Source organism: Mirounga leonina, unplaced genomic scaffold, assembly GCF_011800145.1.
Source record: "Mirounga leonina isolate KUSES-001 unplaced genomic scaffold, KU_Mleo_1.0 Mir_53, whole genome shotgun sequence".
NCBI lineage: Eukaryota > Metazoa > Chordata > Mammalia > Carnivora > Phocidae > Mirounga > Mirounga leonina.
In genome coordinates, this window is record NW_023270807.1 from 554,730 (window position 1) to 572,017 (window position 17,288).

At 50.7% G+C, this 17,288-nt stretch overlaps 1 protein-coding gene across 7 annotated transcripts; it reads left to right on the forward strand.

Moving 5' to 3' along the window:
• Positions 1-300: 300 nt before the first annotated feature.
• BRD2 (bromodomain containing 2) lies at positions 301-12,237 on the forward strand. Of its 7 annotated transcripts, XM_034991734.1 has the most exons (15): positions 557-693; positions 1,152-1,312; positions 2,226-2,298; positions 3,273-4,584; positions 6,180-6,483; positions 7,087-7,224; positions 7,716-7,854; positions 7,941-8,155; positions 8,249-8,623; positions 9,131-9,259; positions 9,455-9,706; positions 9,827-10,092; positions 10,717-11,021; positions 11,248-11,370; positions 11,482-12,237. In XM_034991734.1, the coding sequence occupies exons 4-15, from the start codon at positions 4,556-4,558 to the stop codon at positions 11,616-11,618; spliced, it is 2,412 nt and encodes an 803-aa protein (XP_034847625.1). In that variant the 5' UTR covers positions 557-693; positions 1,152-1,312; positions 2,226-2,298; positions 3,273-4,555; the 3' UTR covers positions 11,619-12,237. The 7 variants fall into 7 exon arrangements, with proteins under 7 accessions (XP_034847627.1, XP_034847625.1, XP_034847623.1 ...); XM_034991732.1 differs by lacking the exon at positions 557-693 and having other exon boundaries at positions 1,123-2,092; XM_034991731.1 differs by lacking the exon at positions 557-693 and having other exon boundaries at positions 1,124-1,312.
• The last annotated feature ends 5,051 nt before the right edge of the window (positions 12,238-17,288 follow it).

Here is a 17,288-nt window from a genome sequence, read left to right on the forward strand (position 1 = left end):
CCAAACCAAGCCGCCCCGGGACGCCCGGCACGGCGGCTGGTACTAAGGCAGGGGCCGCTAAGGCAAGAGATCTGCGCGCCGCGCCCGCTTCCGTCCCACCCACTGCGCGAGCTCCCAGGACTAGCGAGAGAGCGGCGGTGCCTGCACACGCATGCGCTCTGCTGCTCTCCCCGCGGGCTCCGGCGCTCCTTTCCCCTCCCCCAACTGATCGCACCCTTGCGCTTGCGCAGTGCACGTTCTCGGGCAGCGGCAGCCATGCTGAACCCGTACGGAGAGGCTAGTGGGGGGGACAGGGTCGACGACAGCGGGATAGGAAGCCGGGGTTATGGAGAAGCAGCGGAATTAAAGCGCCCTGGGTCTCTGGAGATAGGCCAGGACCGTGCGGCCTCCTTGGCCGCTTGCACGACCCCCAGAAACCTTTGGAAAACTGGTCCTCGTGGAGGGGGGAGGGGGCGGCTGCCACGTGACCCGGGTCAGCCAATCTGGGTGTTGCTGACGTGGCGGCGCGGCCCCGACGATCTCCCCACCCCCCCAGCTCGCTCGGGAAGGGAGGGGCTGGGGGTTACGCCCCCTCCCCCAACACAGCTTCAGTTTCCCGGGGGGGTGACACCCCGGATAACATCCTCTTCCCCCCTTCCCCCGCACCAAGCCGAGGGGAACGTTGGCTCCCCCCCGGAAGATTCCAGGTTCCAGGTGAGAAGGGGCCCTTGGGGGGGCGGGGATGTTGCTAGTCATTTAAATGCTTAAAAAACGGTGGGGAGTCCGGGGAGGGGCGAAATTCTTGGGGTTCAGAGAAGAACCTGAGGGTGGGAGGGTTTGTCCTTCAAACAGTTTACAGCCAATGGGAGCGTGGAGGGGGGGCGAGCGGGAGAGGGCCCCTCAGATGGGGGAGGGGAATGGCCAACCTCATGCCTCCATACCAATTGGAGGGCAAAGGGGCGTGGGGGCGGTGTGTGCCCCCATTCCATTCGTCCCCTGGGGGTAGAGGAGTCCGGAGCCAGGTGAGGTTTCTTTTTGGCGGCCGGAGGGAGGGGTGACCCAGTGGGCTGAGGAGTGGGTGTGGTGTCTGTATTTCCTACTCTTGGATGTGAGTGGGCAACCCAGGTTGTGAACTGAGATTGTTCCCGGGCGCCCACTCCCTTTCTCCCCAGAGACTCTGGAAGGAGCATTTCTGTGCTTTTGTGTCAGCGGTAGGAAGCTCGCAGTCATCACATGGCATGCTGGAGGTTACGCTTCGAATCGCTTATCGAATTTGTGTGCATTCACGTGGACGCGGCCTGTGGAGCCTTCTGTACAAACCTTCGTTGCCTCGGTGGGGGTCTTAGCATGTGTTACCCCAGGCTGGGGAGGGCTTACAGGCTGAAAGCTTGGGGTTCGCTTGGGAGCAGAAACCAAGCCCAAGGTGGGTGCTGGGAGGGCTGTAGAAAGCGTGGTCTGAGACAGGAGGGAGTGAGGCTTAGGATCTGGAATGATTTCACAGCTCACAGGGTTTCGGGTTTCTCCAGGGTGGCGTCTTTTGCCTTCTTCATCCCCTCCCCCATTCCTGAACAGTTCTCTCCTTGTGTACTGCGGGGGAGGGAACGGAAAGGAGGGAAGAGTTATTTTTCCAAATTCCTGACTAGCTGTTAGCTTCCCCTGTGACTCATGGGGGAAGGGAGGTTTGGGAGGGAGTAGGGAGCAGTGATTTTCCGGAATGCAGGAAAGTAAGCCAGAGTAAGGTCTGGCTGCCCTTTCGCTTTCGAAGACCCAGCGTTTTCGCGACCTCCTAAATTTTTCTCCCTGGCCGGCCCCCTAATGGGCCTCTGCAACCTTGCGAGGCCTCGGGCGGAGAATTGCAGGTTTAGGAGGCTGGGCCACTAGGGGGAGGGGAGAAGGCCTCAGCAAAGTTGCTGTGTCATTGCCCGCCCTGCTGCAGCCACCCGCGCCAGCCCGCGTGTACTTTTGGGGCCGAAGCCTGATCCCTGCGTGGGGGAGGGCGGTAGTAACGGGAAGAGACTTTCTTCCCGGTGTGCACTTCCCCCCGCAGGGTTTGCCCGACTCGGGTGGTCGAGAAGACGTGAGATTGGCGGCCATTTTAGACGCAGTAACCGAGGTTAGGGCTCAAGAATTACTACGAAAGGAGGGAGGGTGAGGTGGTTGGAGCGCAAGGGCCTAGGCCCTGGGGGGGGGGGGGGGGGGGGGGGGGCTCTTAACGTTCGTTGATGTACATTAATTTCTTTTCTCAGATATGCAGTCTGTTTTCTGTCTTGGTGTCCAGAGAAGGGGAGATGGAAAGGGAGACCTCCCGCTAAAGCCCAGGTTGGGGATAATTCTTTAACTCCCGCATCAGGGGACGAGGGGCGGGGTGGGGCGTGGGCTCAGAGATGGCTTGAGAGATCCTGGCCTTGTATTCTGTGTCTTTACTCATACATAGTCTAACCCTAGTCAGGTAGCAAGATCGTGGGGAAGACTTAGTGAGTAGGTTGGGGGAGGGGGCGAGACTGAGCTCCCAAAATGGCTCCTGTCCCTCCTCGGAGGCGGACGGCCCGGGGGGAGGGGAGAAGGGGAGAGAAGGAGGGGGAGGGCTAGTGTGAGCTGCAGCCGCCGCCGCCTCCGCTCGCCCTCCTCCCTGGCGCTGACCGATGGACCAGCCGCTCCGTGGGGAGGACTCCGGACCCTGGTGGGGGGGTGGGGGGGCCCTGTCGCCCCCGTGGCGGAGGGACCCTAAGAGGGGGTTTCGGGCCTGCCCTCGGGATGGGGGAGGGCCAGGAGCTTGGGGAAAGGTCTGAGCTTGCCAGGAGGAGGAGGGTGTTCACCCTGATTCGCCCCTCGCAGGACTTGTTTTTTCTGCTCTGAGCCAGACACCGGAATGAAGTTTGGGGAGGAGGTGGGTTTCATTTTATAGAGAATATGGGTATGTTTGTGGAGATTTTGCTCCCACTTTAGGGCTGCCGGGATTTTGTCGACCAGGCAGATACTTTATGGGTAACTGAAGGTATGAGCAGGGAGGGATTGCAGAGGTGCTTGGGCGCAAGTTTTGGGAACGTATCCTAGATTTGGTTTGTCTTGTTGGTAAGCCTTTGGGAGCGCAATGATTCTGAGTTTTGCCTTTGTCTTCCGATTATTTGACCTGGGGAAAGACGGGGAGGATTTTAAGACTGCGGCAAGCCTGTATTTTTGATTGTGGAGTATGGGAACGTTAGATCTCTCCATGGCTACGTTCGAGAGCCCTTAGTTATCTGCTAGAGTAGCAGGCCGCGGCTTCTGAGATGGCGTCTTCTTCCTCGTTTCAGATTCTTCACTGCAGCGGCCTCTGCCGAGAACAACAACCCGCCAGGCGTCCTGCGGCCACACCCTGGCGGGCCCAGGCCGGCTACGCCCACGCGGCCCCCTCTTGTCTTGTCGGTGTGGCCAATGGAGGAGCTACGAATGGCACGACCTGCCCGAGCTTGGCAGTCGCCGGTCGCACCGGTCTTGGACGTCTGGGAAGACTTTGTTGGAAGGGGAGGCGGGGAGAGGGTGCTGCACCCATGCCAACCTCTTTCCCTGGAGTCGCCGAACCACAGCGCAGCCAATTGGCTCAGAGATGTGGCGGGTTGCCGGTTCCCTATGGGTCTATGCGGCACTCTTCTGCCTAGTGACTGACACCTTGGAAATGAAGCTTATGACGTCATCGCTCCAGCCAACCAATAGAAAACGCTCCCGCGGAGAGCTGTTCCTCCCCTTTCGACTCTGCTGCTTCACGCGCGTGAGCGAGAGTGCGCGCGCGGAGGGGGTGGGGGAAATCTCGAGCACGGTGGCGCGCATGAGCGGCGAGGCTCCGCCTCCCTGCCTATATATAAAGGGCTGGCGCGGGGCTCGGCGGCGCCATTTCGCGCTGGAGTGGAGCAACCTCTAGAACGAGCTGGAGGATTCTGCCTACTGATAGCCTTCGAGTCGTCGGGGGCCGCCATTGCAATCCACGTCCATCCGTTTGGAAATGGCCTTCGTCTCGGCCTATGACCGGTCCCGGCGGACAGTACAGACCCCATAGAAGCCCCCGACGCTCCCCTTTTTCGGGCCCCGCCCAATTGTCGGAGTCTGTCAACCCCCTCTACTCCGCCCTCAAGAGGATTTCAAAGATGGAGGCGGCGGCTCCCTAAACCACTTTGCGTGTTCATCCGCCTCCATCCGAGATCGAAACGGGACCTCGTCCGCTGCGGGCAGTCCCAGCAGGAAGAGGGGATCCTTGCAGATGAACAGCGGGCAGTATTGACGACGGTGTCCGGGATTGGGGGCCGTCCTAGTGTTTGAGGAGTCCGTTCCCCCTCGCTCGCCCGCCTCTGCTGAGGCCGCCGCCATTTTCTCGCTGTCCGCCTCCCGCGGAGCGCGCCAAGCTGTTGGGAGCTCTCAGAGAAGCCGCGGAGAAGATTGCTTTCGTGCCGGCCCGGCGGGGGTGTTGTCGCCTGGAGGGCCAAGGGCAGCGGCCCTCCTTCCCTCCCCGACTCCCCGGGTTATGCTGGACCGGAAGGTAAGGGGAACCGAGGCCACCCGGACTTTCCGCGGCTGAGGGCAGCGCCGGTTCCCTGTGGTCAAGATGCTGCAAAACGTGACTCCCCACAGCAAGTACGTCCCCGCGATTCGCGTGTGGGAAGGAGACGTTGGGGGCTATGGCACGGGGATGTGGGGCGTCGGGTTCCGAGGGAGGACAGAACCGACTCGGGCGCGTTGCTGTTCCGCGGCGCGACTGTTGGCTCTTGGGGGCTCGCGGAGGGGGTTGGGTGACGGTTTGGGAACGGTGGTAGAGGACCAGATACTGCGTATGGAGGGAGTACAGGTTGTCAATTTATGCGTTACTTTTCCCGCCGTGGTCCAGTCTTAAATCTAGTCGGACAGAGCTGGGTTGGCGGCGGAGTCTAATGGGAATAGACGACATTGAGTGGGTAGCCGGTCCTGTGGGTGGTGGGTCTGGTGTCTAGCATTGGTCTGTCATGGGTCTTTTAGGGTGTTTCGTGGCCACATCTGGCACCTTAAGAGTGTTGCCATGGTGATAGAGGAGCCTCAGACTCGCTACGGAGATTCCCAGAGTAGGGTAGACGGATTACTTTTAGCCTGTGGGTTCGTGTGTCCAGTCTGGGTCATTAAATCTTTGCTTGTCTTTCAATGACAGAATCAGTTTTGGGTTGGCTTTGCGTGCGTTTTGTTTGGAGGGTGGTTTTTGATACCTTTGAGAGTTTCATTCTGGGCAGGAGGGTGGAGCTAAGGATTTTTAGTCCAGCTCTGCGGATGTAAACAATGAGATTTCCGTGTAGTGTCTGTAGTCTTAGGCCCTGGAAACACCTGGTCCTGAGGAGTACCAGAGAGAATAGAAGTTTGAGCCAGTCTTGGCCATTGATTTCAAGAGTCTGGTGCTAGAGTGGGAGCCGTTAATATTTTTTTGGCGGGGTCGGGGGTGGTCTGTCACTATTCAGGTGGAACTTGCTGACCTTGACTGGGGACTGGGCCAGCTTTATTTTTGAGTCCTTTGGAGGAAGGAGACGAATTCGATTAATTTCTGGGGTTTGGCATCTGGGTTGTTCCAGCTGTGAAGTCAGACAAATGCCCCCTTGTTTAAAAATTTTTTTTAAGTTGGTAAGGTTTCCCGTTAGATTTCTGATTCATTCTCTGCTTTAAATTAAGTAGAGCTTGTGGGGAGGATGGTGTTGTGTTCTCTTGTGCCCAGTTGGATTTTTAGGTGTCTCATCAGCATTCTATGAAATTTGCTCCCTTATTTTGTTCCCTTCCTCTTTTCACTGGCTTCCCTCAAGGCTCAACCACCATGGCAACCACCTAGCCCCTAGTGAGGAAGAAGCTTGGGGTTTGAGCTTCTCTGCTCCACCCATTTTGCTTGAGTCCTATCCTGTGAAGCTTGTGGTTCTTAGATTCTATGCTATGCTTTATGGAAACCATCTTGGGACTTTGTGTTTTTTTTAAAGGGAACTACAGATGGTAGAGCTTATTAGAGTCTAGAAGGTGGGATCTGGATAGGTGTACTAAAAATAGGGAAACAAAAAGTGGGAGGGGGGCGCAAGAACAAAGCTCCACAGATTGGATACTGGTTGACTTACAAGCTTGATTATCTCTTACTGACTTCCAAGTCTGGATTTATTGGGTATGTAGTGTGAGTGGCAGTACTGATTTTCATGAAATTATCACATCTAATTATGTTTCCCATTTCACAGGCTCCCTGGGGAGGGGAATGCAGGGTTACTGGGGCTGGGCCCAGAGGCAGCAGCGCCAGGGAAAAGGATTCGAAAGCCCTCTCTGTTGTATGAGGGATTTGAGAGCCCCACAATGGCTTCAGTGCCAGCTTTACAACTGACCCCTGCCAACCCACCACCCCCGGAGGTGTCCAATCCCAAAAAGCCAGGACGGGTTACCAACCAGCTGCAATACCTGCACAAGGTGGTGATGAAGGCTCTGTGGAAACATCAGTTTGCATGGCCCTTCAGGCAGCCTGTGGATGCCGTCAAACTGGGTCTGCCGGTGAGTAGGGATATTGGAGTGGGGAGGTATTGGGAATGGAAAAGAAAGTGTGTGAGTGGAGGTGGGCTGCTTAGTATAGGTGCTGCGGCCCCTAGGGACTTCCCATCCCTCCCCTATAGGGCAGATAGCCACCAGGTGTCTGGATTCTTGGTCCTTTGTGATTATTGATCCAACCGCTTGCTATCTTGGCATCTCTCATTGTGCCCTCCATGTGTCCTTCCTTAACTTTTGTGCCCTGGCTCCATTTTACAGATTCCCACCCCAGGTTGGGAGAGGACCACGGTGGCCAAAATTCTTAGCTTCTTCCTCTCCCTCATGCAGCCCATGGATAGCCAATCCCAGAGGTAATGTCACAGGATGGGAAATATTCAGAGTGGGTGGGAGGTGGGTGGTTAGAGAAAGGCACTAGGGGCCTCCTAACGGGTGTTAAGAATCCCATTCCATTTTTTTTTCTGTCCTTAGTTTAACTGGGGCCGCAGTGTAGGGGACTACATACTCTGATGCGTAGGGGGTGTGTATGTGCGTGTGTTTGCTGGGGTCAGTAGTTTAGGAAAACTGGCATTTATTTTTTAGTGGCTCTGATCCTAGCATTTATTTCTTTAGGATTATCACAAGATTATAAAACAGCCTATGGACATGGGTACTATTAAGAGGAGACTTGAAAACAACTATTATTGGGCTGCCTCAGAGTGTATGCAGGATTTCAACACTATGTTTACCAATTGTTATATCTACAACAAGGTGAGTTTTTTTTTAATGGGTGTTCATTAGTAGATGGAGGAAGACTGCTTCTGTTTACTGCTAGATATTTTGTTGGTATGATGTTTGAAGGTTCTCAAAGTGGGTAGGATCCAGAAAATCTGAGCTCCAAAGGATACACAGTGATGTGGCTTCAGAGATCTGGAGTTAAAGGTTATTTAAGTAGAACATTTACATACTTGGGGATGGTGGCCCTGTTTCTCAAGAGAACTCTCTAGAGGGCTGAGTAGAGCAGAATGTATTCTCCTTGACAGTCTCATTCCCTTCCTTACTTTTGAACTTTTTTCTCTACTGCATTTTGAGGGACAGTAGGGTAGGACGTGGAAATAAGTGGGCTAGTATAGGTAATATTCAGTTCTTGATGACAAAGTTGTCTGAGGGGCTATGGTGATGCTTGGGGTAGGAATTCCTCAGAAAAATGGTTTGTCTTCCATTAACTGGCGTTTGAATCTTCTTGTTTGTGTTTTCTGTAGCCCACTGATGATATTGTCCTGATGGCACAAACGTTGGAAAAGATCTTCCTACAGAAAGTGGCATCAATGCCACAAGAGGAACAAGAGCTTGTGGTGACCATCCCTAAGAATAGCCACAAGAAGGGGGCCAAATTGGCAGGTAGGAAGAGCGGTAGTTTTCCTAATGGAGACAAGATGGGGAAGATAGTAGAACTGATTTTTTTTTTTTCCTTTCCTTTTTTCCAGCACTCCAGGGCAGCATCACCAGTGCCCATCAGGTGCCTGCAGTTTCTTCTGTGTCTCACACGGCCCTGTATACTCCACCACCTGAGATACCTACCACTGTCCTCAACATTCCCCACCCGTCAGTCATCTCTTCTCCCCTTCTCAAGTCCTTACACTCTGCTGGACCCCCGCTCCTTGCTGTGTCTGCAGCTCCCCCAGCCCAGCCCCTTACGAAGGTACGGATCTGTGGATTTCTTTTGGGCAGCGGGAAGGGCAAGGTCTTGGATGAGGTGGACCCTAAAAGGCTCGCATCTTGTTTTTCTCTGCAGAAAAAAGGCGTAAAGCGGAAAGCAGATACTACCACACCTACCCCTACGGCCATCCTGGCTCCCGGTTCCCCAGCTAGCCCCCCTGGGAGTCTTGAGCCCAAGGCAGCACGTCTTCCTCCTATGCGTAGAGAGAGTGGCCGCCCCATCAAGCCCCCACGCAAAGACTTGCCTGACTCTCAGCAACAACACCAGAGCTCCAAGAAAGGAAAGTTGTCAGAACAGTTAAAACATTGCAATGGCATTTTGAAAGAGTTGCTCTCTAAGAAGCATGCTGCCTATGCCTGGCCTTTTTATAAACCAGTGGACGCTTCTGCTCTTGGCCTGCATGACTACCATGACATCATTAAGCACCCCATGGACCTCAGCACTGTCAAGGTACCCACTGCATGGGGCAGATGGGATGCTCAGGCAGTGATTGGAACTTTGGGTTCAATAAAACGGATCAGTCACTTTTTATGGGCACACGGCAATCTTGATTCTTGGTATTTTATTTTTACAAAATGGTAATGGGACAGGAGGTTAAGTACTTGATAATTGAATGTGTATTTTTTGGAGCTTGAAACTATATGGTGAGTTTTGTTTTCAGAGCAACACTACTCATGTGTGTTTAAGTTCTACTTACTGGGTTAGGGAGTAAGGGGTTGGAAGGATAGTCAGAGGCCACCCACCCCTATCACTTAGAAATGGTTTTTTTTTCTAGACGTAGATATTTCTTCAACCCACCCAAATTCCTTTGACTTCAAACTTGAACTCCAGGGCATAGATCTTTAAGGTCATCCCTACTGTGCTCTCAAGAGAGGGCTATTCTTGCGGTGTCTGGGGTTGGCAGGGAAAGGTGCGTCTCCCTGCCTGTGCAGCTTCTGATGCTGCCTCCTTCTGCAGCGGAAGATGGAGAATCGTGATTACCGGGATGCACAGGAGTTTGCTGCTGATGTGCGGCTTATGTTCTCCAACTGCTATAAGTACAATCCCCCAGACCACGATGTTGTGGCCATGGCACGAAAGCTACAGGTGAGTGTCACAGTTGGAATTTGAAGAACAAATGGGTCTGGGGAGAGCGATTTTTGTCCTTTGCTATACCGCCTTATTGTGAGGCTCTCCCGAGTATACACAGTTGTAAATTGGAGCTGGACTGTACCACCAGGTGGCTGGGTGTAATCGGGGCACTATTGACTAGCATGGTTCAGAGGGTGTCTTTCTTCCTAGGACGTATTTGAGTTCCGTTATGCCAAGATGCCAGATGAACCACTGGAACCAGGGCCTTTACCAGTCTCTACTGCGTTGCCACCTGGGTTGGCCAAATCCTCTTCAGAGTCCTCCAGCGAGGAAAGCAGCAGTGAGAGCTCTTCTGAGGAAGAAGAGGAAGAAGACGAGGAGGATGAAGAGGAAGAAGAGGAGAGCGAAAGCTCTGACTCTGAGGAAGAAAGGGCTCATAGATTGGCTGAACTACAGGAGCAGGTATTTTGTTACTTAGTTTATTTTGTAAAGTCATGCCCTGTCTTTGCCCTAATTTTTTTTTCTCTTATTTTTTATTCTACTTTATTTTTTTCATTATACATCTGATTCTTTTGTCTCCAGCTTCGGGCAGTACATGAACAACTGGCTGCCCTGTCCCAAGGCCCAATATCCAAGCCAAAGCGGAAGAGAGAAAAAAAAGAGAAAAAGAAGAAACGGAAGGCAGAGAAGCATCGAGGCCGAGCTGGGGTTGATGAAGATGACAAGGGACCTCGGGCACCCCGCCCATCTCAGCCCAAGAAGTCCAAGAAAGCAAGTGGCAGTGGGGGTGGCAGTACTGCTACACTAGGCCCCCCTGGCTTTGGACCTTCTGGAGGAAGTGGCACCAAGTAAGTTCTAAGAGGTTAGGAAGCAGAGACAAACTTGCCTATTACTATAATGTCCAGGGGGAGAATAGTTTCTCCCACTCCTTGTAAAGTTTTTTCTAAACCAGAGGTCAGCAAACGTTTTCTGTAGTTGGCTGGGTAGCAAACACTGATTTTGAGAGCATAACTATAGTCTCTCAGTTACTCAACTCGGGGGGGGGGGGGTAGTACGAAAGCAGCTATAGACCTTATGGAAGCATGGGTAGGGCTATTCCAATAAAACTTTATTTACACAGAAACTAGTGGCAAGCCAGATTTGTCCCCAAGTTTGTCTGTTCCTTCTCTCTGCACCAATCTATAGTTTGTCTTGCTTTCCATGGTGGGGTGGGTTAGAGTGTTTCAGGGAGCAAAAAGATGGACTCATGACCTCATACCAGTGTCTAGTTCTCAAAGCACAAAATAAACGGTAAGTGCTTAGCATGTGAGAAGGTCTGTTTTCCTGAGGAGTGTTGGTAGTATCTCCTCTCCAGTTGGTTTACCCATTTGCCTTAGGGGAAAACTGAAGCATTACTCTGGCAGGAAATTGAGATTAATAAGCGTTGGGAGAGGTTAGTGATGCTTTCCTAACTGACAAAATTTTGCCTGTAGACTGCCCAAAAAGGCTGCGAAGACAGCTCCACCTGCCCTGCCTACAGGCTATGATTCAGAGGAGGAGGAAGAAAGCAGACCCATGAGTTATGATGAAAAGCGGCAGTTGAGTTTGGACATCAACAAATTACCTGGGGAGAAACTTGGTCGAGTTGTGCACATAATCCAGGCCAGAGAGCCTTCTTTGCGTGACTCAAACCCAGAAGAGATTGAGATTGATTTTGAAACCCTCAAGCCATCCACGCTTAGAGAACTTGAGCGCTACGTCCTCTCCTGTCTACGAAAGAAACCTCGGAAGCCCTATAGTGAGTATGACATGATCTTCTCATGAATCCAGCAATCCTCGAGTAGTTTTGAGGACAGTTTAGAAAAGAATAATAGGGAATGTCTGATGCATTCCTGATTGTCAGTTCCCAGGGTGGGGGGGGGACATGCCTGTTCCCCAGTCAAGAAAGGAACTTGGCAAATAGGAAGGTGCAGTGAAACTCTACGCTTGTGGCGGTCTGAGAGCTGGAGTGTTTGTTTTTCTAGCCATTAAGAAACCTGTGGGAAAGACAAAGGAGGAACTGGCTTTGGAAAAGAAGCGGGAACTAGAAAAGCGGTTACAGGATGTTAGCGGGCAGCTCAATTCCACCAAAAAGCCCCCCAAGAAAGGTGAGTACCCTGTAAGCTACTACAAACTCATTACATACACCTCTCGCGACTCTTTCCTTGACAAATGGAGATGAGATTGGTACGATTCTAATGTGCAACCTTGTTCTGCAGCAAGTGAGAAAACCGAGTCCTTGTCGGCACAGCAGGTAGCAGTGTCCCGCCTCAGCGCTTCCAGCTCCAGCTCCGATTCCAGCTCCTCCTCTTCATCGTCCTCTTCTTCGGACACCAGTGATTCAGACTCAGGCTAAGGGGCCAGGCCAGATGGGGCAGGAGGCTCCGCAGGACCGGACCCCTAGACCACCCTGCCCTGCCCCTCCCCCCCTTTCTGTGACACTTCCTCATCTCATCCCCCCTCCCCCCACTGTAGGAGAGCTGGCTCTGCAGGGGGGAGGGGCGCAGGGACATTTACTGAAGGAGGGACTTAAATGGACAAAATAAGATTGAGTTCCCAGCCCCATTGAGAGTGACCTCTTGGGCATAGAGCCCCCATTCAAAATGACGGGCGGGGCAGGGGTACAGGGTGGGAGTGGGCAAAGGCCCTGATAACGGGGTTTCCTGAGGCCATAGCTGCCCTGTTCACTTGTAAAGGCCCTGTTTTGAGGTGGTTTGTTCTAATTTATTTTAAGCTAGGTAGGGCTGAGGGGTATGGGGTCATGGTCCCCTCAGCCTCCATGGGGAGGGAAGAAGGGGGAGCTCTTTTTTTACGTTGACTTTTTTTTTTCTACTCTGTTTTCCCTTTTCCTTCTGCTCCATTTGGGGCCCCTGGGGCTTTCAGTCATCTCCCCATTTGGTCCTCTGGATTGTCTTTGTCTGTTGATTCTAACTTGTAAATAAAGAAAATATTATTCAAATTTTGAGTTACCTTAATAACGTTTGCTTTGTAGTGTTTCAAAAGGAACATAGTATAAAATTTTGAGGAAAATATTCCTGAAGTGAGAAAAGAGCTATCTTGTGGTTGGATTATCTTCTTAGTTTTTAAACCGGTAAGCTGGTGCTGTGGTGATAAAAAGTTCATCTGCTTTGTAAAGTGAATCCTTCAAAATAACCTTCAGGTTCATGGTTTGCTCTGTTTATTTGTTTTTGTTCTTGTTTTTTTTAGATTTATTTATTAAAGAGCACATAAGTGGAGGGACAGAGGGAGAGGCTGAGCAGGGAACCTGACTTGGGCTCGATCTCGCAACCCGGAGATCACAACCTGAGCCAAAACCAAGGGACACTTCTGACTGAGCTACCCAGGCACTCCTGCTCTGGTTTAAATAGAGAAAAAGTTAAACCCTCTGGCTCACTGATACCTTAATTAAGCTTAGGACTCAAGGCTTAAGATAGGTTTTGAGATTTTTCCTGTGTGGATTGTTTCCTGAAAATGCTTAAACCAGATGTGAAAAGGATGGAAGGCGGACAACAGGTATTTTTTGTGTTCTGCATCTGGCCTGAGAAGGCAGTTGTGCTTCCTTCTGTAAGCTTTGGCCTCAAAGTCCAGATTTACAGAGCCCTGCACAGTTTATTAACAACGTAATCCAATTTTTGCCAAATTTTAGATCACAAAAACCTCCATAAATTTGACCCCTTGTCTTGCTGAGAGAGGGGCTGTATATAGTTCAGGGAACTGGGGGACATATGAGTTCTGGAATTGGGGACCAGCCAGAAAAATAAGACATTTTAGCTTAGTATATCAGACCATTGTAGAAAACGACCTTTGAAATAAGGGCTGGGAATTGTTAACATAGAGAAAATGCTCTATTCTGCCCTAAATAATGTTGCCAGAAACAGGAAGGTACAGGGTGGAATTGGGTTTGCAGATGGAAGATTTTGGAAGCAAGAATTTGTGGACTGTGGCAGGGCTTTTCAACCCTTAGCACCTATTAGGGCTCCAGTAAAACTCATAAAAAAACTGCACTAATTTCAGGATTCTGTCTTTATGAATTCTCATTAAATTGGGGCCTGGGCAGTCTTGGTCAAAAGTTCAGGAGATAACGGTAATTACAACCAGGCTGAAAACTACTTGGTAGGGTTTTTGGAAAGCCCTTAGCTTGAAAAGAGAGGAGAGACCTGATGGGGCTTTTGGCCCAACTTAATTGTAGAGCTCAGGGAGTGAATCATGAACTTCGAGCTCTGATTTTCTTGAGAAGGATGATGGAAAAGATCTGAAGGGCACCTGGGTGGCTTAGTTAAGCATCTGCCTTCAGCTCCGGTCATAATCCTGGGGTCCTGGGCACAAGCCCTTCATCAGGCTCCTTGCTCAGTGGGGAGTTTGCTTCTGCCTCTGCCACTCCTACTTGTTCTCTCTCACTCTCAAAATCTTTTTTAAAAGAATTGGAAAACTTGGACATACTATAGACTTTGTTGTGGGGGTGGAACAAAAATCTGAAAAGGAATGATATAATTTCAGTCAGATGCATGTGTATGTCCAGGATTAAATCTCATTTCAAAAAAGTTTGAGTTGGATTAGTTTGGGAAGGGGTTAGTTACAGAATCTAGTATAACTATAATAAACTGAGGACAAATGCTGTAAGAAAAGGCAGAGTAGCTCATCCCCTTGACTGCAGAACAGCATGAAATGGAAAGAGTGGCTCCGGACCTGCATTACACCTCCCACTCTGCCACGTCAGGCCATTTTCAAGTGTACGTGGATTTCCTGAGACTCAATTTTTTGGCAGAGTCCTTGCTGTCGTCCCTGACCTTTGCTTTAGTTTGGGCGAGTCTGTCTTTTGATCTAACTTTTACCCTTAGTTGAATTTACTGGTCCAAGCCCTGGCTTTACTCCATCCCATACCCTTTAGACATGGTAATAGAGGAGTCAGAGTGCTACAGCTACCTTGGTTGAAATTACTGTCTTCCAGAGTAAGCAGCCTGTAGCCTGACTAGCAGGGCACAAATGAGGAGTCCGGTGGGTATCCCTCCCGAGCTCTTCCCAGCTCTTGAAACCATGGGTTCCACGGCCTCTTCCTCGTGCCATATGCTCCTCGATTGTCTCCTGTGGGAGCTTTTTTATTCAGTCACATTTTACGGAGTTCCCTTTGGTTGTCTTTTAGTTTTTAACAAATTAGGTTAATAGACCTAGACACTGCTAAGCTCTGCTAAGTTGGGGGTGTGGGGGTGAAGTTAGAGAACAAGCCCTGCCCTCATGAAGCCTGCTCCCGAATTTTTAATTCTTGTGGTACACCATGCCGATGGTCTCCAAGATAAAGGCACAACTTGGTCTTCCCCGACACTTAATCCTTACTGTATGCCAATGTGTGGATCCCAGTCCCAGCCCCTGCCAACCTTGCTCTTGGATTCCCTCAGGACTATTTTGATTGGAGTTATTTGGATCTTGCCCAAAGTAACCTTGAGAGAGGTCTTCCTGAGCAGTGAGAGGGACTGTGGTAGAGCTGGGAAGGGGAGGTGGGAATGGTGGTAGGGAACTGATGTGATGTCTCCCAGGATCTCACGTCTTTGCTGCTTTCCCCTTTCCTGGATCATAAGTAGTTTGAGCTCTGCAAAATCTCACTAGCTGATCTCCAGCACTGAGACCGCTTGCTGCCCCCATAGTTTATGTGGGGGGCGGGGGGGCTGGTAGGGGGGGACATTAGGTAATCACAGTTTTTAATAAAAATTGTATTTCTAGCCCCACAACAGGCAAAGATTTTATGAGGGTTCTTATCTGAGAGATCTCAGATCTCTTCTGACAGATCTCAGAAGGACAAGTAAGTATGTTGGGCTGTAACCGGGCGGGAGGGGTGTGAACATTGCCTGCAGAAAAAAAAATAGTGGAGGTAAGCGGCCAGAATGTAGTGGTGCTGAAGCAGCAAGAATGAAAGGGTGAGTGCTTCCAGGTAAGGCCAGAAAGGCAGAGCCAGACCAGGGAGAGCATTTAGCTGCAATAAGGATTTGAATTTTTATCCTAAAGACTAATTATAGCTCACATTATTGAGCACTTACTATGTCAAGCAGTATACTGAGAACAACTCATTTTGTCTTCGTTATAGTCCCGTGAAGTAGGTCTAATCTCCATTTAACAGATGAAGAAATGAGGCGCAGACAGGTTAAGGAACTTGCCCTGAATTGCGTGCGGCACAGCTAGTGAGTGGGTGGGATTCGAAGCCAGCAATCTGGCTCCAGGAACTATGACCCCAGAATTCCAATACTGTGGGCTGGTGGGATGCTAGGAGACCCATCTTTTGAAAGAATTGCAGTGGGAAGGATCATGTTGGGTTGGTGGGGCATGGAGAAGGGATGAAGAGTGATCATTTAAAAAGCAGTTTCTAGGGGCGCCTGGGTGGCTCAGTCGTTAAGCGTCTGCCTTCGGCTCCGGTCATGATCCCGGGGTCCTGGAATCGAGCCCCACATCGGGCTCCCTGCTCCGCCGGAAGCCTGCTTCTCCCTCTCCCACTCCCCCTGCTTGTGCTCACTCTCTTGCTGTCTCTCTCTCTCTCAAATAAATGAATAAAATCTTTAAAATAAATAAATAAAAGCTCCATGATTTAAAAAAAAAAAAAAGTTTCTACAAGTGAGGAGAGTGGTTTGGAATGGAGAGGCAGCGATGTAGGTGAAGAGTAGATACATTCTACCAAGGAAGAGCAGAATTGTAAATATCTCTGGATCCCTTGGAGTCCCAGAGGTTTCCAGTAGTGGAAGATTTGTAGTTTGTTGACTAAAGGAATGCCACCTGTCTGATGGAGCGAAGGGCTGCTCCCCTGCCCCGCCGGGAGTTGAGACACTTGTTGCGTCTCAGAGGGTCTTTGGCGCCACCTGGTGAGCATGTTACTCATGACTTCCACCTGTATATTTCAGGTAGTTGTGTGTGTACCCTCCCATTTTTTGGTTTTTCTTTCCTTCTTACTTCCCTATACTTCAACTCTTGAAACATGAGCTTAATTCTTATGACATAGAGGTCCTTATCTCCCTTGACCTCTGAAGCGTTGCCTTCTCTTACTTTTCAGACAGCCCCTCTCTACTTCAGCCTTCCATGAAATGTTGTCTCCCATGTTACCTTACTTTGCACCCTTCTCCTTCTTTGCACAACATTACCCATTCTTCTGGAGGCAATTCCCACCCATAAAATCTGTCCCTGTCCAGACCTTGCTCCAAAGTTCCAAGACTCTTTTCAACTGCCAATGGCAATGTCCCAGGAGCAACTAGCACTCAGCACCTGTCCAAAAATGATCCCATCTTTTCCCACACATGTGCCTCTGTGAGTTATCTATTCATGCAACAAGCACTCATACAGAACTCACTAATGTCCCAGACACAAGTGGACACAAGTGCCTTTGCAGGCAAGTCCTCCCAAGAATGCCAGGAGTTAGGCACCGAGCATACTTTATAGACAAGGAAACTAACAGAGCTACCCGGGAACAGTTCTACAATAAATAAGTAGCACGGCCAGGATTACTAACATACTGTCATTCCTCCAGTCATTGGAGCCAGAGCCTGGTGATCTGCCTAGATTCCGCCCCCTCACTCTCCCCTTCTTTGTTCACCTGGCAAGGCCTGTTGCGCCTTCCTCCATCACTTCTCTCCCCTCAGTGTCCCTGTCAGGCTGGACTGCGACAACTCTCCGTTCACCAGCCTTCTGTCCACAGGCTCATTTCCATCATATCCATCCCCCAGACCAAAGCTGCAAGAGGGATCCTTCAGGAAAGAAATCTGATCATGTTGCTTTTATTACCCTTCAGGTTAAATTCCTTTGCAGGGCCTCTATCTCACCTTTGTTACCTCTACAAGGTTATATTTCTCATTTGCCCTTCCTTGAACTCTGTTCTCAACTCAGAGCAAAAGATAGGTCTTCCCAGATTTTCCCATGCTGGTTAGCACCATTGGGCCTTGGCACATGCTGTCCTCTCTACCTGGAATATCCCCTTTCCGCCATCAGCAAATCCTACATAATCTCAAAGAACAATTGGTTACCTCCACTATAAAGACCTTTCTGACTCTCCTTC